The sequence below is a fragment of the Triticum aestivum genome, chromosome 6D (assembly GCF_018294505.1).
Source record: "Triticum aestivum cultivar Chinese Spring chromosome 6D, IWGSC CS RefSeq v2.1, whole genome shotgun sequence".
In the NCBI taxonomy this organism is placed as follows: Eukaryota; Viridiplantae; Streptophyta; class Magnoliopsida; order Poales; family Poaceae; genus Triticum; species Triticum aestivum.
The window spans coordinates 370,479,486-370,505,350 of record NC_057811.1 but is presented as its reverse complement, the minus strand read 5'-3'; the positions used below and the strand labels follow the sequence as shown (position 1 = coordinate 370,505,350).

The 25,865-nt window shown below is 46.0% G+C and overlaps 3 protein-coding genes and 1 pseudogene across 3 annotated transcripts; 2 read left to right on the top strand and 2 right to left on the bottom strand.

Moving 5' to 3' along the window:
* The first annotated feature begins 6,417 nt into the window (after positions 1–6,417).
* LOC123145155 (oligopeptide transporter 4) lies at positions 6,418–11,783 on the top strand. The gene is made up of 6 exons (XM_044564490.1): positions 6,418–7,051; positions 7,167–7,264; positions 9,598–10,176; positions 10,292–10,544; positions 10,645–10,827; positions 10,929–11,783. The coding sequence occupies exons 1-6, from the start codon at positions 6,536–6,538 to the stop codon at positions 11,550–11,552; spliced, it is 2,253 nt and encodes a 750-aa protein (XP_044420425.1). The 5' UTR covers positions 6,418–6,535; the 3' UTR covers positions 11,553–11,783.
* Positions 11,784–11,947: 164 nt separating this feature from the next.
* On the bottom strand, positions 11,948–12,707 carry LOC123145159 (uncharacterized). The gene has a single exon (XM_044564492.1). The coding sequence runs from the start codon at positions 12,429–12,431 to the stop codon at positions 12,162–12,164; it is 270 nt and encodes an 89-aa protein (XP_044420427.1). The 5' UTR covers positions 12,432–12,707; the 3' UTR covers positions 11,948–12,161.
* On the top strand, positions 12,545–15,628 carry LOC123145156 (binding partner of ACD11 1-like; annotated as a pseudogene).
* Positions 15,629–15,913: 285 nt separating this feature from the next.
* Positions 15,914–16,718, bottom strand: LOC123145158 (uncharacterized). The gene is made up of 2 exons (XM_044564491.1): positions 16,239–16,718; positions 15,914–16,125 (listed from the first exon to the last, which is right to left on the bottom strand). The coding sequence occupies exons 1-2, from the start codon at positions 16,468–16,470 to the stop codon at positions 16,049–16,051; spliced, it is 309 nt and encodes a 102-aa protein (XP_044420426.1). The 5' UTR covers positions 16,471–16,718; the 3' UTR covers positions 15,914–16,048.
* Positions 16,719–25,865: the final 9,147 nt, after the last annotated feature.

The window sequence follows — 25,865 nt, the reverse complement described above, 5'->3', positions numbered from 1 at the left end:
AGTCTATTTTCGAGTGTTGACCGTTTTTTTTTTGCCACGACTTCCACGAATGTCATTCCCTGATGAAACTTGGCAAGCACTTAAAACATTTACAATTCTTTGGCACCAAATTTTTCTTGAATTTTTTGAAGTTTTTTTAGACTTTCCTATTCATGGTGGTTTGATAAGAGCTAAAACTCGGATGGGCACTTGCCAACACTTTTGTCATGAATGCAAGTGATATTGACATACATGTGATGTTTTTCCAAACATTTTGGTATCTTATTTGCATTTTTCTGATTTAGTATGAATTAGTTATGAAGTTTTCAAAGTGATGGTCAAACGGTCAAAGGGCAAAAGCACAAGATGACAAAGTGGGTTGGGCAAGACCACGTGTTTTCAAAAACTAGGGGCAAATCGGTTGAGGGGGACACAACTAAGGGTATAAATACAATTATCCCTAGTTTGATCATAGAAGACCTTATTGATTGTTTATCCTACTTGCATGGTCTGATCTATCCGAGGTGCAACCAAGATCAGGAGAGAAGAATGTTTCGGGGGTTTCAACTACTTCCTTTTCAGTGCTTATTATTTTGCATTGCATGATCTGCGGTTTAAGGTATACAAATAGTCATCCATGGTCTAGGTGAGGTGCTTCATACTGTGAAGCATAATTGAGATGCTTCTTTATTGGTTAGCTCATGTCTGCATTTTGGTGCTTGGATTGTGATCCTTTGTTCTATGCAGAAATCTTGAGGTAAATGTTGGTTTCAGGCTCAGGCTACCTGGTTGTAGGGCTGGTGTTGCTTGTTTGATTGGTTGAGATGCTTATTCTCTTGTTATCCAGTTGCAACTTGGCTTTGAAAGTTGCGGTCTATTTCCTTTTAAGGTGTTGCAAGGGTTGGCTACTGTAGGGTGTCTTCCTATGTTGCCTGCCTATTGTTTGCACTGTTTTTTTGTTTCTTCAGGCATGCCACTACAGATTGATTTGATGATTAAAGCGTGTATCAGTGATGTAGTCCTATTGTGAAGATGCTTATTGTTTCATTTCTGTAATGTAGGAACATGTATATCCTTTCAAGTTCACTGATGTGGTTACCACTACAACACACGTCCCTCCAAGGACCAAGGGTGGGCATGATCTTCTACAAGGTTGTTGTCTGTGACTATTAGGACGGGATCAACTTTGCGGTGTCCCCATCGCTACAAGTCAAGCTAATAGAGATAAATGGGTATCCAATTTTAGCAAGCACACTTAAGAAACACGCACACGTGTCTTTAGATCCTATGGAGCATTCCTAATAATGACCATCTATTTAACTATCTTGGATCATTACCATTACAAAATGCAGCATGGCATTCATAATGTTCAATTATTCATAAATGTGGCATTTAATTATTCTCCTGGCATGATATTTCAGCATGTTGCATATACCAATCTGTTGATAATTCAATTATTGATTCTGATGTACAAACAGGCAAAACCATTGCCTGTTTCGATGATGCACATGAGTATGTTTTTGTTAGTTTTCGGTGATGTACGTCGTGAAGCGGGACGGGCAGACGGAGATGGTGCACTTTGACAAGATCACGGTGCGGCTCAAGAAGCTCAGCTATGGGCTCAGCCAGGAGCACTGCGACCCCGTGCTTGTCGTGCAGAAGGTCTGCGTCACGGTATACATGGGCATCACCACCAGCCAGCTCGACGAGCTCACCGCCGAGACCGCCGTCGTGCTCACCGCCTCCTAGCCTGACTATGCCTCCGTATGTTCCCTCTTTCGATCTGTCTCTCCCCTTCCGGTCCGTTCCGTTCCCCCCTCACGGCGCCCGTGATCGTGTCTCCTGGCATGACGTATGTGTGTGTGTGGTTCTTCTGCAGCTCGCAGCGATGATTGTTGTGTCCAACCTGCCGCCAAGTGGAAATAGTCTGTGTGGCGCTCGTAAATAGAGAGCATTCTGGTAGAAAGGTACATGAAAGAATAGGAAAACTTCTGTCATTTTCTTTGGTCTCTGAAAAATAAATGGTGACATGGGCTGATACATTGCTAAATTACATGATACAAACTCACTTCTCTATTTTGATTTTTGGTTTACTTCTTGTGCTACAATGGCTCTCCTAGGAATGTTCTTCCATGCTTTGATGTGCACAATCCAGAAAGTGCATGCATCTAGAAACCAAATAGGATTTTTTGTGTGTTATCTTCTCATAAATCTTGTGCTCGTCCAATAAGAATAAGGTTTGGTGGTATTGCTTTTGCCTGTCACCCGATAGATTTCAAGACTTCAAGCTAGCTACAGTTATTTGAGGTTATATGTGAAAATCCTTGGTGTGACATGATTGGTAACTAACCATGAATACGTTGCAATCTGATATGTCTAATTCTTGATTTATGTGGTACCATGGTCTAAAATTGGTCCTAAAGATACATGATGTTTTTGTACAAAGTTGAGACAGTTATTTTGGAACAGAGGGAGTATTGGATTATTGTGTTCCCTTTTAATTTGGTTCTAAAGATATAGTTTCAGAGTGATCATTTTGCATCAGCCAAGCTTGCCGTTGTTACAAATAATTGTTCTGTTGTCCTCAATTCACTTTCTCGGTTTTTTAGTGCTACAAGCATTATTGTTCCAGTTTTTTTAGTTATTGATCATGCCATTTTTCTTTCTTCCTTTGTAGCTGGGAGATTAGTGAGACTGGCTAAATTCTGAACATGTTCCATGTGAGAGAAATAGCATGTTGATTTCATCTTGAAATAATCATAGCTGAGGGACGAGGTTCGTAACTGAGGGTCATGTGCAGAGCTGGAGGAAGAAGTTGCGAGGCTTGGAACTCTCCTTGTGAAGGGCTCACGGACAACAGTGAGGACAATGCCTCTTTAGTGGTAATTGTGATACTCCTGATGTGCAAGTAAACACTCATGTGATACTCCTTATGCTAAAATGTTGGTTGTTAGTACAGAGGTGGTGACATTATTTGGTTCACTGGTATTGATTTCATGATCTGTGGTTAATACATGTTGTAATACAATCCACATTGCATTATATTTTCAGTTACATCTCCTACTTACTCACTACTAACATTCTTTCTAATTCGCTTCTTGCGCCATTGGCGCAACCGGGTCATCTAGTCTATCTAGAAGAGAATAGAGTCTCTCATTCTTGCAATGCATGTTGTAGTAGATTTGAACAAGGGGATGAGTTTTAAATGTGCTTTCCACCAGGATGAGCCTTCCATTTTGCCTTGAGGAGGAGAGGAGGTGTAATATGTTTTCCAGAGGAGTTTTACCCTAGGCAAGTTATGCTTGTTGAAAAATTTATGGAGGTTTTTTTAACAAAAGAGCCTGATTGTGCACCAAGATGTCTTCATCCCTAATTCTTCATGTGTCTTTGGCTGGCACACAAACATCCCAAGCTATCATAGTAGCATCTTTTCCCTCAGTCATACTTCCTCCACATGCAATGCCTTAGGTACTTTATAGATGGCAGAGATCGCCTAGTGTCGCCGGTGTATCGGTTTCGTTTTCACGTCCGTTCACACAAAAGTTCTGCAAAAATAACAATGTTTTCTTTTTAGGAAATGCTTCTGTTCACCCGGCCGATCTTTCTACGAGCATCCATCACCTTTATGGCCGTCAAACCTTTCTTTAATCGGATGGCTCGGAAGCATCCTCTTTCCACATCCTAGGTTCGCAACTGGACCACTATTGTAATTTTCTCCCGCGCAACAACTAGCTTGTTGCAAGATCTAATCCCAAAGCCTCCAGAGACACGCACCACCAGACACGTAGGCACGTCGGTGTGGACGAGCATGATCTCCTCCTCCCTCTCCTCCTTCATCGGCCTTCCCCTCTAGCCTCCGCCTTTCTCTCCTCCGTCATCGGGCCTGACCCTCTCTCCTGCTCCATCTCCGTGTTTGTTGGTCGCCTCTCCATCGGCCGGTTGAAGACCTCGTTCGAGCCACCTCCCGCCAGATCTACGCCACTCCGACGAGATCGACGCCGCATTGCCTTTTCATCCTCCGGCCCTCGGTCGTTCCCAACCTCGCCCACATCTATAGTTGCTGCTAGACGGCGTGAAGTGGGATCCACACTTGATTTCTTTGTTGGGGAACGTAGCATGCGATTTCAAAAAAATTCCTACGATCACGCAAGATCTATCTAGGAGATGCATAGCAACGAGAGGGGAAGAGTGTGTCCACGTACCCTCGTAGACCGAAAGCAAAAGCGTTAGGTTAACGCGGTTGATGTAGTCGAACGTATTCGCGATCCAACCGATCAATTACCGAACGTCCGGCACCTCCGAGTTCAACACACGTTCAGCTCGATGACGTCCCTCAAACTCTTGATCCAGCAAAGTGTCGAGGGAGAGTTTCGTCAACACGATGGCATGGTGACGGTGATGGTGATGTGATCCGCGCAGGGCTTCGCCTAAGCACTACGACGCTATGACCGAAGGAGTAAACTGTGGAGGGGGCACCGCACACGGCTAAGAGAATAACTGTTATGCTTTGGGGTGCCCCCCTGCCCCCGTATATAAAGGAGGAGGGGAGGAGGCCGGCCACCAGGGGCGCGTCAAGGAGAGGGGAGTCCTACCGGGACTCCAATCCTAGTAGGATTCGCCCCCCCCCCCTCTTATTCCTTCTCACGGAGGGGAAAAGGGGGAAGGAGAGGGAAGAGGAGAAGGAAAGGGCGGCACGCCCCCTCCCCTAGTCCAATTTGGACTGCGCATGGGAGGGGGGCGCGGCCACCCCTTGTGGGCTGCCTCCCCTCTCCCCTATGGCCCATGTAGGCCCATTACTTTCCCCGGTGGGTTCCGGTAACCCCTCGATACTCCGAAATATACCCGAACCATTCCGAAACAATTCCGGTGTCCGAATATCATCGTCCAATATATCAATATTTACCTCTCGACCATTTCGAGACTCCTCGTCATGTCTGTGATCTCATCCAGGACTCCGGACAATCTTCGGCCACCAAAACACATAACTCATAATACAAATCGTCATCGAACGTTAAGCATGCGGACCCTACGGGTTCGAGAACTATGTAGACATGACCGATACATATCTCCGATCAATAACCAACAGCGGAACCTGGATGCTCATATTGGTTCCTACATATTCTACGAAGATCTTTATCGGTCAAACCGCAATAACAACATACGTCATTCCCTTTGTCATTGGTATGTTACTTGCCTGAGATTCGAACGTCGGTATCATCATACCTAGTTCAATCTCGTTACCGGCAAGTCTCTGTACTCATTCCGTAATGCATCATCCCGCATGTACTCGTTCCGTAATGCATCATCCCGCAACTAACTCATTAGTCACATTGCTTGCAAGGCTTATAGTGATGTGTATTACCGAGAGGGCCCAGAGATACCTCTCCGATACTCGAAGTGACAAATCCTAATTTCGATCTATGCCAACCCAACAAACACCTTCAGAGACACTTGTAGAGCATCTTTATAATCACCCAGTTACGTTGTGACGTTTGATAGCACACAAGGTGTTCCTCCGGTATTCGAAAGTTGCATAATCTCATAGTCAAATGAATATGTATAAGTCATGAAGAAAACAATAGCAATAAAACTTAACGATCATTATGCTAAGGTAACAGATGGGTCTTGTCCATCACATCATTCTCCTAATGATGTGATCTCGTTCATCAAATGACAACACATGTCTATGGTTAGAAAACTTAACCATCTTTGATTAACGAGCTAGTCAAGTAGAGGCATACTAGGGACACTTTGTTTTGTCTATGTATTCACACATGTATCAAGTTTCCGGTTAATACAATTCTAGCATGAATAATAAAAATTTATCATGATATAAGGAAATATAAACAACAACATTATTATTGCCTTCAGTGTATATTTCCTTCATTTTTGTCTTAAGCAACATGTTTTTTTTTTGACAAGACTCTTGTTGAAACAGATTCGAAGGAAAAACAGTTTTAAAATTCCTGCAACATAACCTTTGTTGCGAATAATTTATATAACTAGACCCGTGTTGCAAAAAGTACAACAACATATTTGTTGCAAAGATGACGGATCACGTGGGTTGATCACACGGCCATGTACAACTTCATCCCATGGTCAAAGAGGCGGACGATCTTTTAATTTTATCCGTCGCGCGTCGCCCTTTCTTTTTTGATACAACTCTCCATTATATGTGTATAAGTATCCTGAACGAAAAAGATTCGAAAAGAAAAGGATTCACGTACATATACGTACGTAGGACAGCAAGATTCCTGTCTGATTTATTTTTAAGAAAAGCAAGATTCCTGTCTTACGTATATCCTGCAATCGGTATACAACTTCAAGTGGCAGCAGCAAATAATCAGGGCACGCTACGTCCCAAACAATCCGGACACAATACGCACAGCTAGGAGACGCTCGCCGGCCACCATACCGCGGCGCCCATATAAACACGCGCGCGCGCGTGCCTCTGCTCTCAAAGCCACCTCCCCTCCCCGGTCCGGGCTACAGCAGAGCACGCGTAGTCACAGCCAAGCCGCCCGGCCCTGGCCACCATTAAACCACCTCACGCGCAATGGGTGAGATAGCGGCGGACGAGCGCGGGCTCGCCGGCGGCAAGGGGTCGGAGTTGGAGGAGGAGGAGACGTCCCCGATCGAGGAGGTGCGGCTGACCGTGCCGCCCGGCGACGACCCGACGCTGCCGGTGTGGACGTTCCGGATGTGGAGCATCGGGCTGCTCTCCTGCGCGCTCATGAGCTTCCTCAACCAGTTCTTCTCCTACCGGACGGAGCCGCTGATCGTGACCCAGATCACGGTGCAGGTGGCGTCGCTGCCCATGGGCCACTTCCTGGCGCGCGTGCTGCCGCGCCGCAGGTTCCGGGCGCCGGCGCTGCTCGGCGGCTGGGAGTGGAGCCTCAACCCGGGGCCCTTCAACATGAAGGAGCACGTGCTCATCTCCATCTTCGCCAATGCCGGCTACGCCTTCGGCAACGGCAACGCCTACGCCGTCATGATCGTCGACATCATCCGCGCCTTCTACGGCCGCTCCATCTCCTTCATCGCCGCCTGGCTCCTCATCACCACCACCCAGGTACCGCCCTCGCATCGCAACCTCCATTGTTCTCCCGACTAGGAGTATTCATCGGCTGCTTCATTGCTACTCTACCCGATTTCTCACCTGGCATCTCGGAATCGAATGGATCTAGGTGCTCGGGTACGGGTGGGCGGGGCTGATGCGCAAGTACGTGGTGGAGCCGGCGCACATGTGGTGGCCGAGTACGCTCGTGCAGGTCTCGCTCTTCCGGTGAGCACCACTCTACTCTCCTCCTCTGTCCTCCCCTTGGTCCGGCTGCTTTCTTGCGTTGCTGCATTTTCTTACCGCCCGCATACATGCATCGATTTGTTCCGATTGTGGTTGGCATGCTACTAGATTTATTGGTCGTTCCGGTGACCCGCGAACAAGGCGTTGCGCTCATAAAATTCCCCTACAATTTCACCCGTTTCTTGACGCTCCGTCGGGTTGGTTGGTTTGTCCTCGGCTGGTTGTAACTTTCCACTGGCGCCCATCCTACGTGGGGTACAACATACTAACATTTTGTGATATACTGTTCCCCAGTTTCTCGGCGAACCCGATACATAGAACAGGCTAGAAATAAGTTGCGTGTGTTGTTGTATTATCACTCGTCACCAGGTGCATATCATTGGCTCCAGATTGGAGAATCTGACCCAACCGGCTGGCATCATCAGTAAAGAAAACAAAAGGCGATTGAGAAAATAACTAAGGAGAAAATCTGACGAACATGAGTACTACTCCATCTCGCGAGACACTGACATGCATTTCAGTCCGATGTCCCCCTTCCTTTTCCTCCTGATTATCATTGTCCCTCTCGACACTGACGCAGGAGCAGAAAGAAAGACCCCACCATGAACATGGGAGTGCATCCATCCGCTGGATTGGTGGATGGATAAGCTGCTGCTGCTGCTGATTTAAACCCAAACTACCAGTACGTTGTCCAATGCGTTCTTGCAGAAAAATAGTGCTTAGTTGTGCCACTTGGATTATGTTTGGCCTTTCCGAGCACCGAGGGCACGTTTTGTTTTGCTTTTTAAACCACGTACTAGTAGTGCATTGCAAATGCAAACACGCTGTTGCTTTGTCCATGGAACTTTGTTAGGCGTTATCTAGGCCGACTGATTGTGGCGCACGCATGGGTGGAAAGCTAGCGTGGTAGGTTATGGGTGGAAAGGTTTTACTCTCCTCCACTCCAAGAATTTTCTGCAGGACTCATTTTTATCAGATTTCATAGGAGAATTTCCATCCTCTCAAACCCTATTTGAAGAATCCTACGTTTTTCCTTGCATAACCAAACAGCCTTTCAACCATGTATGTATTACTAAAGATGACATGCCATTTCTAATCCCGTGTCTTTCCTTTTTATGCGTTTTGAGATGTGAATCACAAATGCCACTAAGAAAAGGTTGATGTCGAGGTTTGATTTAGACCAATGCAGTGATTGCATGATACTATGATGACAGATATTATGAATACACTAGTCGGGCCCTACAGGCCACATCACCTTTGCCTGCCATGATGCAGTACAAGAGTATCGTTTTGATACGATCTAGCACAAGGCCCCATCTTACGCCAATTGACACTAGTTTTCTTCCCTGAACCAACCCGCAACCCACCTACCATTCACACCCAGACAGACAGATATCAGAACGGCTGAATCTAGTCGGCATGCCGTTTAATATGTGGCGCGAACCTCTTGCCTCCACCGGTACACATGTTTCTTTTTCCACTTGGAGGGATCAGGCCCATCATTTCATCAGAACTGAGATACACCAAAACACCAGTTGCTGACAAGTGACAGCCTTGCACTTCAGCCAGCGGCATCATTCCAAACTTCCGACGGCGTCCCGCGCTTGGTTCAAGTAGAGATAGTTTTCAGGAACAGTGGGGGTCTCGGTCCGTCGTCCACCTATCGTAGACTAATGATCAACTGGCCGTGCATGCTGACAAAACAGCTCGAAGAAACCGAATGAAAACACTAGCAGCAGCAGTAGCAGTAGCTTTCGAGACAGTTGGGAGCACGTCGGAAGTCGTCGTATGATGGAGTGGCGGCACGCAAGGGCGTGATGTGAACGCGCCCCGCGCCGCTGCACAGTATTGACACCTCGATGGAGGCGTTTGAAATTTGCGTGCAACTGGATGGGTCATGGATGGATTAGTGTTGTATTTTCGTGGTCCAGGTCCAAGTTGCGCCCACAAAAGGCGCGATCCTCCCACATGCCCGCGATCCTTAGTGGCCAACTGGTCACCAAATCAATTGTTATCCGGTCGTACTGTTTCATGCAACGATGGCTTAGTTAACAACATGGTAAACAACCGGGGGGTATGTGACCAAGGGTTGGTTGCCTTAGATAAAACGGTAAAACAAGGCGCTATATCAACAAAATATATCGGGCCGTTTACAGTTCGGCATTTATGTATAGTGTCATGCCATCAATGGTGAACTGATGAATGATGGTTGATGGATCAGTTCGTTTACATGGCAACAATTCGAATCCATGAACCTGCGAAAGTTCTGCACTACTACATAGCATTGGCACTAACGCCATCCTTGTATGCACCAGGGCACTGCACGAGAAGGAGGAATCTCCCAAGGGCTCGCGGCAGATCTCCCGCTCCAAGTTCTTCCTGGTGGCGCTCATCTGCAGCTTCGCATGGTACGTCGTGCCGGGCTACCTCTTCCCGGCGCTCACCTCCATCTCATGGGTGTGCTGGGTCTTCTCCAAGTCCGTGACCGCCCAGCAGCTCGGCTCCGGCATGAAGGGCCTGGGCCTGGGAGCTTTCACGCTCGACTGGTCGGCCGTCTCCTCCTTCCTCTTCAGCCCGCTCATCTCGCCCTTCTTCGCCACCGCCAACATCTTCGTCGGCTACTTCTGCTTCCTTTACGTGCTTGTGCCCACGGCGTACTGGGGGATGAACCTCTACAACGCCAAGACGTTCCCCATATTCTCCTCGCACCTGTTCATGTCTAACGGGTCGGCATATCAAATCACTGACATTGTGAACCAGCAGTTCCAGCTTGACACGGAGGCCTATGCAAGGCTCGGAAGGATAAACCTCAGCACCTTCTTCGCGCTGTCTTATGGGCTCAGCTTCGCCACCATTGCCTCCACCATCACGCACGTCGGCATCTTCTACGGGAAGTAAGTGCTCTCAACTCTGTATGTGAATAAACTGACACAGCTCAGCTTTGAATACATGTGGTTTTTGAACTGAAAGATGAAAAATTCACATCTGCAATTGGACACCAATGCACAGGGAGATCTACCACCGGTTCCGTGCTTCGCAGCAGGAGGAGCCTGACATCCACACAAAGCTGATGAGGAAATATGACGACATACCAGCGTGGTGGTTCTACTCCCTGACAGTATTGTCAATGACAGTGTCCCTCATCCTCTGCACCGTCCTAAAGGACCAGGTTCAGCTCCCATGGTGGGGCCTCCTCTTCGCCTGTGGCATGGCCTTTGTCTTCACGCTCCCCATAAGCATCATTACTGCAACCACTAACCAGGCAAGTTTATTTCAGAATTTTTAATGTTTCCCCATTTGTCCTGCTCTTTCATGATTTCTGCAAGAAAAACTGACCAGAACCTTTAAAATTTGATGGACAGACTCCTGGCCTGAATGTCATCACTGAATACGCCATGGGGCTAATAATGCCGGGATACCCCATCGCCAATGTCTGCTTCAAGGTGTACGGCTACATGAGCATGTCGCAAGCAGTAGCATTCCTCTCAGATTTCAAGCTCGGACACTACATGAAGATACCTCCAAGATCAATGTTCATTGTTCAGGTAATTAAACCACTAAATCTCCTCACATTGTAACTTGTAAGCAAAGGAGCGGCATGTAGGAAGATAAATTTACTGACATTTCGCGCGCTGTATTTATCCAGTTTGCCGGTACACTGGTGGCCGGGACTGTTAACCTCAGCGTGGCATGGTGGCTACTTGGGTCTGTCGAGAACATCTGCCAGGACCAACTGCTGCCACCAGACAGCCCATGGACATGCCCTGGTGACCGTGTCTTCTTTGATGCATCGGTCATCTGGGGCCTTGTTGGCCCGAAGCGCATTTTCGGGCCACATGGTAACTACGAAGCCGTCAACTGGTTCTTCCTCATCGGCGCAGCAGGCCCTGTCATCGTGTACATCTTCCACAGGATATTCCCCAGTCAGAGGTGGATACTGATGATAAACCTGCCGGTGCTCATCGGCGCTACAGCCAACATGCCACCAGCGACGGCCGTGAATTACAACTCATGGCTGCTGATAGGCACCATCTTCAACTTCTTCGTGTTCCGGTACCGGAAGAAGTGGTGGCAGAGGTACAACTACATCCTCTCTGCCGCGCTCGATGCAGGCGTCGCGTTCATGGCGGTGCTGCTGTACTTCACACTGACCATGGAGAACCGGACAGTCAACTGGTGGGGCACGGCGGGTGAGCACTGTCCTCTGGCCTCATGCCCCACTGCTAAAGGGGTGGACTTGGGCCCGGATAGTGTGTGCCCTGTGTTCTAAGCTAAATCTCTTTCACCCTCAAGGTACAGCTACAAGATTAGTCATGATCCATTCGAGTTGTGTGAGTGTAATAGTATGATCATAGATTTCTATTGTACTCTCCACCAAAAGAGAGAGAGAACAAAGCTTCTAGATGCGTGTAAACTGTAAAGGTCGTAGTCATCCACGCGAAAGAGAAAAGACAATAATTATCAGCCGCAATGCGAGACAATCAGTCTTGGGCAACACAAATGCGTGCTAGTTCTGGAACCCTATAAACTTTGACACTTATTCCAAAAATACCTTTTAGAGCAGTATACTGTGCATCTCAATTGATTGAATTGGAGAACAGTAACACAAACTGTTCCATCAACAGAATTCAGTGATAGCAAATTCAAACGCACAATTTGAGGTCATGGCGACAATTTTCGTTTCTTATGGCTTCGCAACATGTTTATGATTTGCAGTGCATACATAGAGGAACGACTAGGCAGCAGATTGTTTCAATTGAACAAAATGGCACCAGATTAATGCCGTATACATTACAATCGACTTGAGCATAGGCTAAAGTAAACAGGGAAGAGACGAGGTACCCGCGAGGAGGTTAGGGCTAGGCGCCTTCCTTCCCCTCTAGGGGAGGCGGCCGCGGTTGAGGAGGCCGAGGGTGTGGCGCGCGGCGTCGAGGAGGTCCTGGATGTTGTGCAGCGACCTCTCCTCGGCGCCGAAGATGAAGATGGCGCGGCACTCGGCCTTCTTGGCCAGCCGCGCCGCGTGGCCCAGCGGCAGCGCCGGCGAGTTGAGCGCCCGCAGGATCTGCCGGTACATGGACAGCACCACCGGCCGGTTCCGCGCCAGGTCCTCTGCCGTCGCCCAGATCAGGCCCCCGCCGGCCTTCGCCATCCTCCACCACCACCACCACCTCGCCTCGCCGACCACCCCCGCTGTATCGCGCTGTCGCGGCTGGAGGAGGATGGAGGCGGAAGGGAGCAGCGAGAGAGAAAGGCTAGCTAACTGGGCTTCGGCGGGGCCGTCACTGGGCTTTAAGGCCGGAGAGGCGGGCCAAAAAGCCGTGGCCCCGTCGCCACCCTCCAAGTTTCCGCGTCACCACCCTCTCTGCTCCGACGAAACCGGCGGCAAAATGCGCGCAGTGGATCCACCCCCGTCGCCTCTTCCCCATTTCCCGTCCCCAATTCGAGCTCGTCGTCGGAGTCGGGGGCCGTGTGGGTCGTACCGCCGGAGGTGAGAACCAGCTCCTCGCCTTCCACTCCCCAGGTCCCTCCATTCTTATGGGCCTGGAGTAATGTGAGGATTTCAGATCGGAATGTTCCTTTTCTTTTTGGGCTATCAATTGGTATGTAGGAAGACTTGTTTTATTTGAATGGATGATCACATTACACGTTGTGCTTGCTGCGTCACCGATGCTTCTGGGGTAATTGGGGGATTTGTCTGACTATTTCGGAGCTGTCATCGCCATGGGAGAGAAATCTGAAACGTCCCAACCCTGGAAATTTCCCTTTGCTTTGCCAGAGGATCCAATGTGTATTTTTGCCAATAAACATGACGCACCATGGCTTGAACTGCTAACAACGTGTAATTTATTATACGTTGTCTGGGCTTGCATACTTCGAAGAGGAAGAACTCTTCCGGTTTATTTCATTAATAATTCTGATCCATTTCGGCATTAACAGTTTCGTAATCTAATGAAAGTTCTTTATTCTGGCAAGTGGTCATTGGAATCATTTTTGTATATGGATCCGGATCTTTCACTTGTCAGGATATGAACCATATATGGAACGGTGGTGTTTGACCTACTTCAAACCGCAAAGTAATGTTTGTGTAACATTCAAGCATATGCTCACATGAACAACCATTAGAAAATCGTGCAATTTGTATAACTATAAGCATAAAAAGCATCACGTGATGTTTCATGCTTCCATTTCTCTCATATATGCCTGTTTAGTCCATACTATCATATGCTCACATGAGCAGTAAACATCGCCCGAGAGTGCATTTTAAAACTGACTCTGTAGGCTGTAGACTTTGGCTAGCTTGGTGTACAGTTTCAGTTTCTCTGTTTTGAGCTTCAGTTTCAGTTTCGCCTTTTCCTTTGGCTAGCTTAGGACCCTTTGTTTCTTTTATATTCGGTTCCCCGTTTTTTAACTTCGCAACTGGCTGTCTTTTGACTGTTATGCTTGTTTCTCGTACAGTTTGCGAAATTGGATGAGGTCTTGGAACACATGGTTATTTAAAATGCATCTATATCTGATAATGAAACATGTATACTCCTAGATATTTCTTCCACTAACTATTTGGCATAAAGTTCATTTCTGGACTCCGTTTAGAAAACCCCGGACAATACCTCGCTATTTGTTCTTTATTTGGCCGAAAGAAGTATATTCGACACCTTTTTGTTTTACTGGTGAAGAATGTTAAAGCTGAAATATTATGCTAATTAATTCCTTCATGTTCATTCCATTTTTCAAGACAAGCATGTTTAGCACAGTAAAGGTCCACAATGTCTCACTTCAAGCATCAGAACGAGTTATCAAGGAGTTCTTTAGCTTTTCTGGTGACATCGTACATGTCGAAATGCAAAGGCTAGTGCCACATGATCTCCATTATATATCTGTTATCATTTAGATTTATATATAACATGTGTTATGTTAACTTAGCGATGCTCTGCAGTGGTGATAAGCGTTCTCAGTTCGCCTACATCACCTTCAGAGATGAGCAAGAAGCGGAGAGGGCAATGCTTTTGACAGTACGATGTCTCTACCTCTTAACACAATCATTGTAGCTATTTATTCGCTGTGTGAATATCCATTTTTTGCTGCAGGGCGCGACTATAGTGGATATGGCTATCATCATCACCCCAGCCACAAATTACCAGCTGCCAGCAGCCGTTTTAGCTGATTTAGAGGTAGGAGTCTACGACCATGCTAATTCTACATTTATCTATGATTTCTCAACTCCTTTCAGTAGTCTCGGAACTCCTGACACTCTTTGCACTCCCAGTCAAAAAGTCCTAGTAGCATAGAAGCTGCCCTTCGAAAGGCAGAGGATGTTGCTGGTTCCATGTTGGCCAAAGGATTTATTCTTGGCAAGGACGCCGTTGAAAAGGCAAAGACTTTTGATGAAACACATCAGCTCACGATCGACTGCAAGTGCTAAAGTATCTTCCATTGATAAGAGTCTGGGCCTCAGTGAGAAGATCAGCACTGGCACCATAGTGGTGAATGAGAAAATGAAGGAAATGGATGAGAAATACCAGGTTGCAGAGAAGACCAAGTCTGCATTGGTAGCTGCGGAGCAGACCGTTTCTACTGCTGGTTCCAAGATCATGAGACACAGATATATCCTTACCGGCGCAGCATGGGTAACTGGTGCCTACAGCAAAGTTGCGACGACTGCGACTGAGGCCTACAACAAGGAAAGGGCGATGGCTGAGCAGGAAGATGAACTCGCGAAGAGTTCTGAAGAGGCAGGACAAGAGAGCAAGTGCCAGGAAAGTGATCCAGCTAAGGTGCCTGTTCCAGAAAATACTGAAACGGGCCAAATGGCTGATCAGGAGGGCGGATGTCCAGAGACCAACAAACCAGAAGATACTGAAATGGGTAACGGTGAACAGAAAGATCGAGATGCCGAAATCGCAAAGGCCCAAACTCAAGAAAACACTGGAATAACAGCCGAGGAGCATAAGCATCGGGAGGCTGAGTTACCGAAGGCCAGCACACCTGAAAGTTTTCTGATGACTGAGCAAACTGAGCAGGAACACAAGCAACCGGTCACTGAAGTTGCAAACAGCGATATTCCAAGCAGCCCTGTAACCATCGCCGTCTGCATGGCCACTGATGATGCAAATTCTAGCAATTCCCCAAAGAAGCCCGGACCTGCCTAGGATGCATTTGATGATTTATTTGATAGTGCAGCTGCAACTGAATTATATTGTCTTCTATAGTTTGTTTTGTCGATGTGTTGTTGTTTTATTATGGAAGGAAAGTGGTGCCACAAGCTTTATTGTCTGTACAAAGTGGCCATGGTGTCTGTTTATTTTCTACTCGTAGATTCCTACTGCGCGGTGTATTTTCATTTGTTCTTTTTCGAGCCTTGCCACAAATGGGATTCTGCATCCAAATTCTGGTTTCTCTGAAACCATTTGAATATGCAACATCCGCACCATGCGTTGCGCTGCTAGTTGAAGTGTGGATCAGACCAACAATGTGTTGGGACTTAAGGTCAATGCATAATTGCATCTATTTCACCTTGGATCACGTCAAATTATCTAGACATTCTATAAGCAGATTTCCTACTATCGTCTCAATTTTGTTGAGAAGCAACTCAAACGACCAAGAATCGTACTGTAGAAGCAAGGAGGCAAGGCAAGCATACAATTCAAGATTTCATTACTGCTGCTGCACAAGTACAGTGTGCAAATTATATCGCGCTGTTGGATTGAAACTGGCAAAGGAAGGAGCCACAAAAATTTAAGGTGTGGTATACTAGCTGATGCGAGAAGCTTATAGCATCATCAGCCTCCGGTTGCCAGCCTTCCGTCCGCCGGCGCCGCCGCCGCCACCGCCGAAGCTCGACATATCTAAGAAAGACCAAGTCAAAACGCGAATCGTCAGAAGGGAAGGCACGCGACGACTATTTCATTTCACATGAACTTGTGCATCTGGATCTGTGGCCATGGACGATGATGCTTACCGGAGGAGGAAGGGGCGTGGGAGCAGAGGAAGAGGAGGAGGAAGCAGAGGAAGGTGAGCAGCGGGATGAGGTGGATGGACCTCTCCGGCCGGCCGCCGGGCGCCTTGTCGGCCTTGGCCTCCGCGGACTGCTCGGGCACCCACAGCGGGACAGCCTCCACCGCGTCGCCGCCGTCGCCGTCGTCGTGCTGCTGCTGCTTCGGCGCCGGCGAGAGGTTGAGCTGCCGGTGCATCTTGGGTTGCTGTCGGTGGAGCTCTCGCGTTTGGTCTGGGGTCGGAGTCGACGGTGTGGGGTGGACGAGCGGGCGAGACGCGCTTTTAAATGCCACGGGAAAGGAAGCAGCAGCGGGTGCTTGGTTTGGTTTGGTTTGGTTTGCAAGCGAAGGAAGGAAGGAAGGGAAATATCTGCAGTTGAATAGTGCTCGAAGGTGATGCTGCTGTGGCGCCTAACTCGGAGGTCGGAGCTGGTGGGAAATGCGGAGCCGCCCACCGCGGGCCGCGGCGCATGATGAGCCGACGACCGCGCCGCGAGGCAAGCAATTAGGCCGCTGGCCACTTGGTGGTGCTCCTCGGATTCTCGCTGTCTCCGGAATCGCGCCGCGGTTCGCACCTCGCTGGCACGCGCGCGCACGGCCGTTGCCCCGCAGCTTCGCGAGCGCGCGTCTGTGGAGACCGCAATTGTCAAAAGAGCAAACCGTGTTTGTGGTCAACGTATTTGCTTCGATCGCTTCTTTGCTTTGTTTTAGTGTGGCTGTAATCTTTGGGCATGTTGGTATTAGTTAGTGTAAACAACGCAAGAGAGATGGGGTGCACCTTGTTCTTGTTCTTGTTCTTGTTCTTGTTAGGGGTTGTTGGCTTCGAAAGCACGTCGGTGGGACATTGCGCCGGATGTTGTAGAGGGAAAACGTGGCTAAATTCTTTTAAGGCACCCCGCGAAATTTATATTCTTTTAAGGTAAATGGGGGAGATTTATTGACCTACAATGTTAACATGGGCACAAGGAGGACCCCGGCTCAAAATGCATTTGGTAGTTAAGATGCACAGCGAAGCTCAAAGTGTTTGCTTGGCTTGTGCTGGCCAATAGAGTCAATGGAAAGAATATGCTCCGCCGAACACACTACAATATACTCCTGGTGATCGCTGCATTTTGTGCAACAGTTGAATGGAACGGACCGTTGAACATTTGTTTTTCACACGTGCGTCAGCAAAACCTGTTCGGATACAATGGTGATGAGGTTTGCCACCTCTGACGATGCTGATACTCGGTTGCACTTAGGTCACTCTGGAAAAAGAGTGTGGGCACCAAAGAAATCTACTCACGATACCTCTTACCTCAAAACTTCTACTGGATCTGGGATCAGAAGAATTCCAATTTGAAATGTGCTCATATCCAACTACCCAAAGGGACGATATCAGGAAAAACAAAAGGTGCATGGGCGCCCAATGTTTATGAAGGTCTTTATGATGTATGTCGGCTTGGAGCATTTGGAAAAAACGAAATGGTAAAATATTTCGGAGGACCCCCCTCCCCCAAACACACACACACACACACACACACACACACACACACACACACCATTGGATCGTGTGGGGAGAGAGAGATTTAAGAGAGATTTTTCCTTGCTGGCTCATAGGTTTAAACCCTCTCTAGCTTAATTCGTACAGAACTTCTCAAACCTTGTAACTTAGATCCTACACAACTTCTCAAACCTCTCATACACCTGTCAACCCCCAGATGGGTGACAGGTGGCTAGAGGATACTAGCCCTGTAAATTTACAATGTAAACACTTGTATATCCCTTCTTTATTAATTTAAAGTCGGTAGGAGCCTCTCCTACTGTTTGGTTGTGCTAAAAAAGGAGGACCTCGATGATCCTAAAGCTAGATATCCTAGGATCAAATGTATCAACCAGAGGGGGAGAAGGTGGATGAAAGATTTAAACAAAATTTTCAAAACACTATGTTCTTCAAAGTATAACCGAGAAACCGAAATAAAACAGAACAATTATGAAGAATACCGAATCTAAACAACATCAAAGTAAGAGGCATGCATGGCAAAAATGACTTAAGTTAAACAACAATACCAAGATAGATATAAAGATAGCTTAGCAAAGGAGTAAGTAAGCTAAAGTAGCAAGTAAACCTCTGAGAAAATGTGTACATAATTTTACAAAAAGCTAAGGAGCAGAATATGAAAGTACTCATAGAAGTCTTTACAAAAATGGAGTAATTCATTAGGCAGGATGTCATGATGTAGCACGTGAATAAACCCCATCTTGTTACCCTTAATAGCAACGATACGTGCGTGTCATGTCTCTTTCTATCACTGAGATTGAGCACCGCAGATCGAACCCATCACAAAGCACCTCTTCTCATGGCAAGAAACATCAATCTAGTTGGCCAAATCAAACCAATAATTCGGAGAAGAAATACGAAGCTATAACAATCATGCATAAAAGAGTTCAAAGAAGACTCAAATAATATTCATGGATAGATTTGATCATAAAATCACAATTCACCGGATCCCAACAAACACACCACAAAAAGAGTTACATCAATTAGATCTCCAAGAACATTGTATTGAAGATAAAAAAGAGAGAAGAAGTCGTCTAGCTACTAACTACGGACCCGTAGGTCTGTGGTAAACTACTCACGCATCATCGGAGGGGCAGCAAGGATGATGAAGAACCCCTCTGTGATCGTTGCCCCCTCCGGCAGAGTGCCGAAAAGGCCTCTAGATTGGATCTCGTCGTTCTGGAACTTGTGGCGGTGGAAAAGGTATTTCCTCGACTTCACTAGGGTTTTTGGGATTTTAGAGTATTTATAGAGGCGGAGGTAGGTCAAGAAGCCTCCCGTGGGCCCCACTACCCATCAAGGCGTGCTAGAGGCCCCTGGCGCGCCCTGGTGTCTAGTGGGCCCCACGGGCCTTCTCTTGTTTGCTCCAGAAGCTTCCAGGGTCTCTTATCACCAGAAAAAAATCTCCAAAAAGTTTCGTGGCAATTGGACTTTGTTTGGTCTTGATATTCTGCAAAGTAAAAAAACAAGCAAAAAACAGCAACTGGCACTGGGCATGATGTCAATAGGCTAGCCCCAAAAAATGATATAAAGTTGCTAGTAAATGTATATAAAACATCCAAGATTGATGCTTTAATAGCATGGAATAATAAATAAATAGATATGTTGGAGACGTATCAACTACCAACTCGAGTACTGGACCTGAGCAAAAACCTGACCCCCCCTCCCTCTCCTCTCTCTATAAGAACCAAATCTGGATCCAAACCCACTGCAAACAACCAACTTTCACATTCTAGTCTGCACAACCATCCAGTCACTCCAATCTATGCCACAACTGCAGGCTATGACATAACTATAATCACTGAAGCAAATTGGAGTAGGGCACCAAGATGTGGGTTACCTGAACCGGAAAAGCTAGGAGGAGGCAGCACGAGCACGCCACCCTAAAGTCTTCCTCTGTAAGCTGCAGGATGCCATATTGTGGAGCAGCAGGATGAGCGTCTCATCCTGGACGGCCATGGCAACACCGTGGATGGCTGGTCCTCCCCTTCCATCTCTGTGGCCGGCACTCTTCTGACTTGGATCAACATGCAAAGAAAAAATCCATCATGGGCCACTGCCAATATCACACCTTCTTCCACAATGTCCGTCAGCTCAGCACCCAAACCCAGCAGGTATCCTTTCCCTTGTTTGTCTTTCTTTACCTTGGTTTTGTTTAGTGGCTGAAAGTAACGAATGTAAGAAATGAAAGTCTTCACAAATATGGTACTCTCCTGTTGGCAGAGAACATGCAACACATGTTGGGGTGTGAAGAACATATTTGAGTATAATGGAGTGTATCTATAATACCTAAATAGTTCATCCCCGCTAACCTATTTCTCTTGACATGCAAGCTATCCACCTCAGCAACCCAGCCACATCAGTGTTACATTACCGACTTACATGAAGGACCCACCACAGGTTGACTAGCATACAAAACAGCCACATCACCCTTCAGTTACTAGCTTACACGAGACCCACCACACCATGCAAAAAAAAGACCCACCACAGGTTACCCACGTTACACAAACATCGTACGTACCGTCTGCCCCTTTGTCTTATTTCATCTTCGTTGGATGGTTCCTTCGTTCTCCTCTCCATTCATAATAGATCTCAACCGTGGTCAATAAATCTCCTTCGCGATCCGTTATCTTCCTGATTCTTCTCCTCCCCTCTTTATATATCTTGGCCACTCTCCATATTACGCCGCCGCTTGCCAAGCCTTCGTAGGCTGTTGCTGCCAGCGACAAGCGTGCTAACACAGGCGGGATCCCTGTGATCACTGTCAGCGAGGGCTTTATTGGTCCAAGCCATGCGCCCCGATGTTGATCTGACATCTGGACGAACCCTGCGCGCCATCGTCGACATCCTCCTATAAGATCTCACGTGAAAGTTAAGGGGGGCTCTCCTTCCTTTTATCTCCTTAGATATGCACATCCGCCAAACGTTGCAGCGGGAGGGATATGAGGAAAAGGTCCACGTCAATGTCCATCAGTCCGACAGTCCGCTATGCTTCGTTCTACATATTCTCAATACAAGTACGTAAGGGGCCCATCTTTTCTGTGATGCATTGCTCACCCCAGGTTCACATCTGTATTGTCACAATTATGATAAATTGATCTGTGCATGCATCATATCATTATGATCATGTTGCTACTAGTGTTGTAAATCCGCACGTTCTCATCGATCTGGAGTTGGCCAAGGACTCTGCTCATATTACATCCTTGATCCGAATTAGTAAATTCAACAGGTAAAGGTTGCTCACCGTTGGTCCAATAATCTGTATTAATTTAGTTCTATATGGGATTTAGTACCACCTCTATTGTTTGGCAATGCAGAACTGATGATTTAGGAGCTAATGTTGGATGTTGTATTTGTCAAACCATTGGATTTGTGCGTCTGTCCAGGTTTTTTCCACCCTGAAAGCATCTGCTCTCGCATTGTGTTTTCTCTGTTTCTCTATCAAGATAAGATTGTGTGCTATAATACTTATCTTTTCATATCTGCCAGCATGCAATCATTTTATCTATCACGGTGCTTAATTATATCTATAGTATGTTGTACCGAGTCATTTCTTGGTTTTGTTTGCATTCATTTTATCTATTACAATGCTTAGTTATATCTGTAGTACGCTGTACCAAGTCATTTCTTGGTTTTGTTTGCAGAAATTCTGAAGTATCCATAGGAGCTCCTCGCAGCGATAATTTGTTATATTAAAGGTAGGGAGAAAATAGTGTTACATGAGAGTTAACAAGTGCAGCCATAACTGCAGTAACACCAGTCAACACTACTCACGGGAATACTCTTGCTAACCCGCTACTACTGCAATCCCCACCAACGACACAACTCCCTAATCTCAACGGTTGTTATGGAGGCCAGGTAGTTCAAAAGGTTAGTTCAAGACTAATTCATTGATTGTCAACCTTTGCATTTTCTTAAGTTACTCCAGAGACTATCTTTCCCTTTGTTAACTGTACAAATATGACTTTGAATGCCCCCCAAATTAATCGATTATAGAGTAAATAGCATAAAACTATCACTTTTCGCGCTACAAATATGACTTTGAATGCCCCCCAAATTAATCGATTATAGAGTAAATAGCATAAAACTACCACTTTTCGCGCTATGGTTCCAAAAACCTACCAGATTTTTATTTGTCACTGATAACTACCAGAATTGGAGTCGGTCGTTTCAAAAAACCCAAATGACCGTATGTTTTACAATTGATTGCGATTCTGACATGTCGGGCCCGCACGTAAGAGCTCTGATCGTTTGACCGTTTGTTGACCGTTATGTGGCATAAAAGCAATCAGGTCCCTACCAAAAAATAAAAAAGCAATCGGGTCCTTGTACTTAATCAAAGAAAGCAATCGGGTCCCTATGGAGGTCGTCCTGCAGCTCACGCACCCGCGTAGTGACCTTGTCGGACTCCCTCCGGCCGCCCCCAAGCCCGGCGACGCTCGCCCTCCGGCCGCTCCAGGGCCCGACGACGCTCGCCCTCCGGCCGCTCCAGGGCCCGACGACGCTCGCCCTCAGACCGCTCTCCGTGCCCGGCGAGCGCTCCCTCCAGCAGCTCCCTGTGCCCGGCCGTGCTCCAGGCGAGCCGCGACCACAGCCGCAGCCGCGAGCCGCTGGAGCAGCCGCAGCCTCTCTTTGCGTTCGGGCCGCCATGGCCAGGAACTCAGGCTGCCGCGCCCAGGAGCTTCAGCCGCCGTGTTCCTCAAGGCGGCTTGGTCCTCCGAGCAACCTTGCAACGCCCGTAGCCGCCGCGGAGCAGCTCGACGGGCTCGGTTCCCATGGCCAACGCCGGCAATCTCCTCGCCGGCTGCGCAGAGGGCAGCAACAACAACGGAGGCGGGGCTCCACAGGCGCCAACTGTGTGGCCGACGGCCATGGCTGTGACGGAGTTCCAGAGAGAGGAGAAGAAGAAGGAGAAGGGAGGCAGAGAGGAGGGGGAGAAAATGAGGAGACACTGACGTGTGGGCCCTACATGACAGTTAACGGTCAAACAAACGGTCAAAGGGACTGTTTGTTTAGCTGTGGGCCCGACATGTCATAATCGTAATCAATTGTAAAACACACGGTCATTTGGGTTTTTTGAAACAACTGACGTCGATTCTGGTAGTTATCAGCGACAAACAAAAATCTGGTAGTTTTTTGAAACCCTAACGCGAAAAGTGGTAGTTTTATGCTATTCACTCATCAATTATATTATGCTATTTTTTTGCGAGGGATTATATTATGTTGTTAAGAGTTAAAGTAGCATCACCTGCGCTTCAGATCTTATATTCATTATATTATACAAAAACTACACGCGCAATTTGTTGCCTGTGTTTCACATCTTGCAGATTATGTTCATTCTTTCTTAGCTAGGGTATATGCAATGCTCTGAATAAAGAGAAATCCAGTTTATGCAGAGCGATGTAAATGCCCAACATAAATTTGGGGCCCTCATCTGCATCTACATTATATTATCCTTCGGAAAAAATGCATTATATTGTCTTTTTTGACGGAAAAAAATACATTCTGTTGTCTCTTACACTTCAAATAAACACTACTGTACATGTTTGAAGGATTACTTTGGAACGAATTCGTCATTATCCTTCATGTTTGGTTAATATATTTCACATATAGCATTAATCTCATGTTCTGTTTTCCATCGTTTTTTCTGTAGTAACGATTGTGCTCATGCATCGATCATTTATGTTTGTGCATTTGTTAAGTAATTTTGAGCTTCTCTTTATTATGTCTTACCGTCCAGAGTTGGCGTACCTTCAAAGTAGAATAATCTCATTTACACAATTGAAGGTAAATGTTATAAAACAAAGATGTTTTACTTTGCTTCCATGCTTCCTTTGTAATACATTAATTGTATTAATACAAGAAAGTTGGATAAGTAACACTTTGGATTTTTCCTTCAAGCTATCTACATATAATAATCGAATCTCGACTATACATTTCAAGGTGTCAGGCGGTTGCTCACTACTTGCTCTTACTTTACCCTCTACTGCATTTTACATTGAACATTTTTGTGCCATTTGTATTATCGTACTTTTTTCGTGTTGAAATGTACTAATGACTAAATAGCCGGATTGAGTTCGTCGGGTTTGTTTGACGATGTTACATTGGAGCAAATAAATGTTTCTTTGTGCAAGATCCTTCTTCATGTGGCCATCTACATGGCTCAACACGTGGACCATAATGCACACATCCAATCAACTGAAAGCATCATAGCATCTGCAGCAACGTGCGGGGCATCATCTAATTAGATAAAAAGGTAGATGCTAAACTTGGTAATTGAGGAAAATGAGAACACTAAATATAGTTCAGTTTATTACTAAGCAACATCACATGCTAAGTAATAATTATCATTTCAAAAGCAAAAGGCGTGTTCTACAATAAATATAAGTTTATTGAGTATATGGTTTCCATTTATTACTAAGGGTACTGAATTGATGATCCAAACAACCAATGTGGAATTAAAATTTCAAGGTTATCTCTTTCTCTATGGTCTTTCACATTGTCATATCTAAAATATGTTATAATAACAGGCAGAAGCATATATAAATGATGTAATAACAGGCAGAAGCATATAGGCTCAGTTCGACCCTTTAACACTGTAGACCAATCGTTAATTTATGTAAAGGAACAAGAAGCATATTGGGTTGATTGCACAGAATGGGACCTATAAATGTTGGGCGCACAAACTTTCTTAAAATAGACATGACCAGTATTTCTAGCAATTAAGAGACTCATGATTCATATTCGGGGTTACAAATCGATAGTCAATAAGAGACGCACTTCAAACATTACAAATTAGACTTTATACATTACTTTTAAATGCAAAAAATGGTGATGCAAGGTATTATCCCAAAGAATGAACAATTATCTTGTACATAATCAGAAAAATCACACTCCAAAGATTGTACTTTACATACCTAAAGTTGTAAACCATAGCGCGCGGCAAGGTCAAGAAATGGTTCATCAGTAAATGCACAACCCTATTTTGCTATATAAAAGTTTATACACATTTACACATTTTACGCATCCAGTAGCAATTTTAGGTAACAAACACAGTGAGTTCCTAGATGACGTACAACCTGAAATAACACTCATTCAGTAGCAAAACAACCACCTAAGCTAGTACATGACCATCAGCCACACGCGCATCATACAAGACCAAGACCTCATCAGGCCACCCTAGTGTAGGAGAAGAGCAATGTATCCTACATCAGCTGTGTATGCATCATTCATGGAGATTAAGAGACTTGGACTCGATTGAAACATTCATCATACCATGTGTGTTGCCGATAGTGATGCCACTCCTGTTGGCAGCATCGACGTTGACCTTGTGTGGTGGTCGAGGTGGACGACAGTGTCCTCCTGGTCGTCCTACCGCACAAAAGGTCAAATATTAGTCTGGTCCCACACAAAGATGAAGATGGGCCTTGTAGCAGCACGCATAAAATAGTCTGATGCACTAGGTGGAACATTCTCAGAATTAGGCACTATATCATTACAGTTTGACCAAAATAAATCTCAGACCCGTCGAAATTACAGATTCCTCAACAACTTGGCAAACCAGAAAATTCATTGCACTTGATTACAACATGTTCAATAATTAATTGGAGAGGACATATGACGTTCATCAATAATCATGGACAATAAAATCGTCCATGTGCACGAAATGATTCATCAGTAAATGCACAACCTTTTGCAATATAAAGCTTACACGTTTTCAGGGATTATTTTCTCTTAGGTAATAATAACACAGAATGGCTAGGTGAGGTACAAACTGAAATATCATTCATTCATTTAGTAGCAAAACAACAAACTTTGCTAGTTGCTGACCATCAACAATCACACACACATCACTTGTACACAAAAGGGGAGCTAGAGGTGAAGGAATATGCCCTAGAGGCAATAATAAAGTTGTTATTTATATTTTCTTATATCATGATAAATGTTTATTATTCATGCTAGAATTGTATTAACCGGAAACTTAGTACATGTGTGAATACATAGACAAACAGAGTGTCCCTAGCATGCCTCTACTTGACTAGCTCGTTAATCA

Coding starts and splice junctions, on each gene's coding strand:
- LOC123145155 (XM_044564490.1), top strand. CDS start 6,536: ATGGGTGAGATAGCGGCGGACGAGCGCGGGCTCGCCGGCGGCAAGGGG. Junction 7,265..9,597: donor GTGCAGGTCTCGCTCTTCCG/GTGAGCACCACT, acceptor TGTATGCACCAG/GGCACTGCACGAGAAGGAGG. Junction 10,177..10,291: donor GTCGGCATCTTCTACGGGAA/GTAAGTGCTCTC, acceptor ACCAATGCACAG/GGAGATCTACCACCGGTTCC.
- LOC123145159 (XM_044564492.1), bottom strand. CDS start 12,431: ATGGCGAAGGCCGGCGGGGGCCTGATCTGGGCGACGGCAGAGGACCTG.
- LOC123145158 (XM_044564491.1), bottom strand. CDS start 16,470: ATGCACCGGCAGCTCAACCTCTCGCCGGCGCCGAAGCAGCAGCAGCAC. Junction 16,126..16,238: donor CCACGCCCCTTCCTCCTCCG/GTAAGCATCATC, acceptor GGTCTTTCTTAG/ATATGTCGAGCTTCGGCGGT.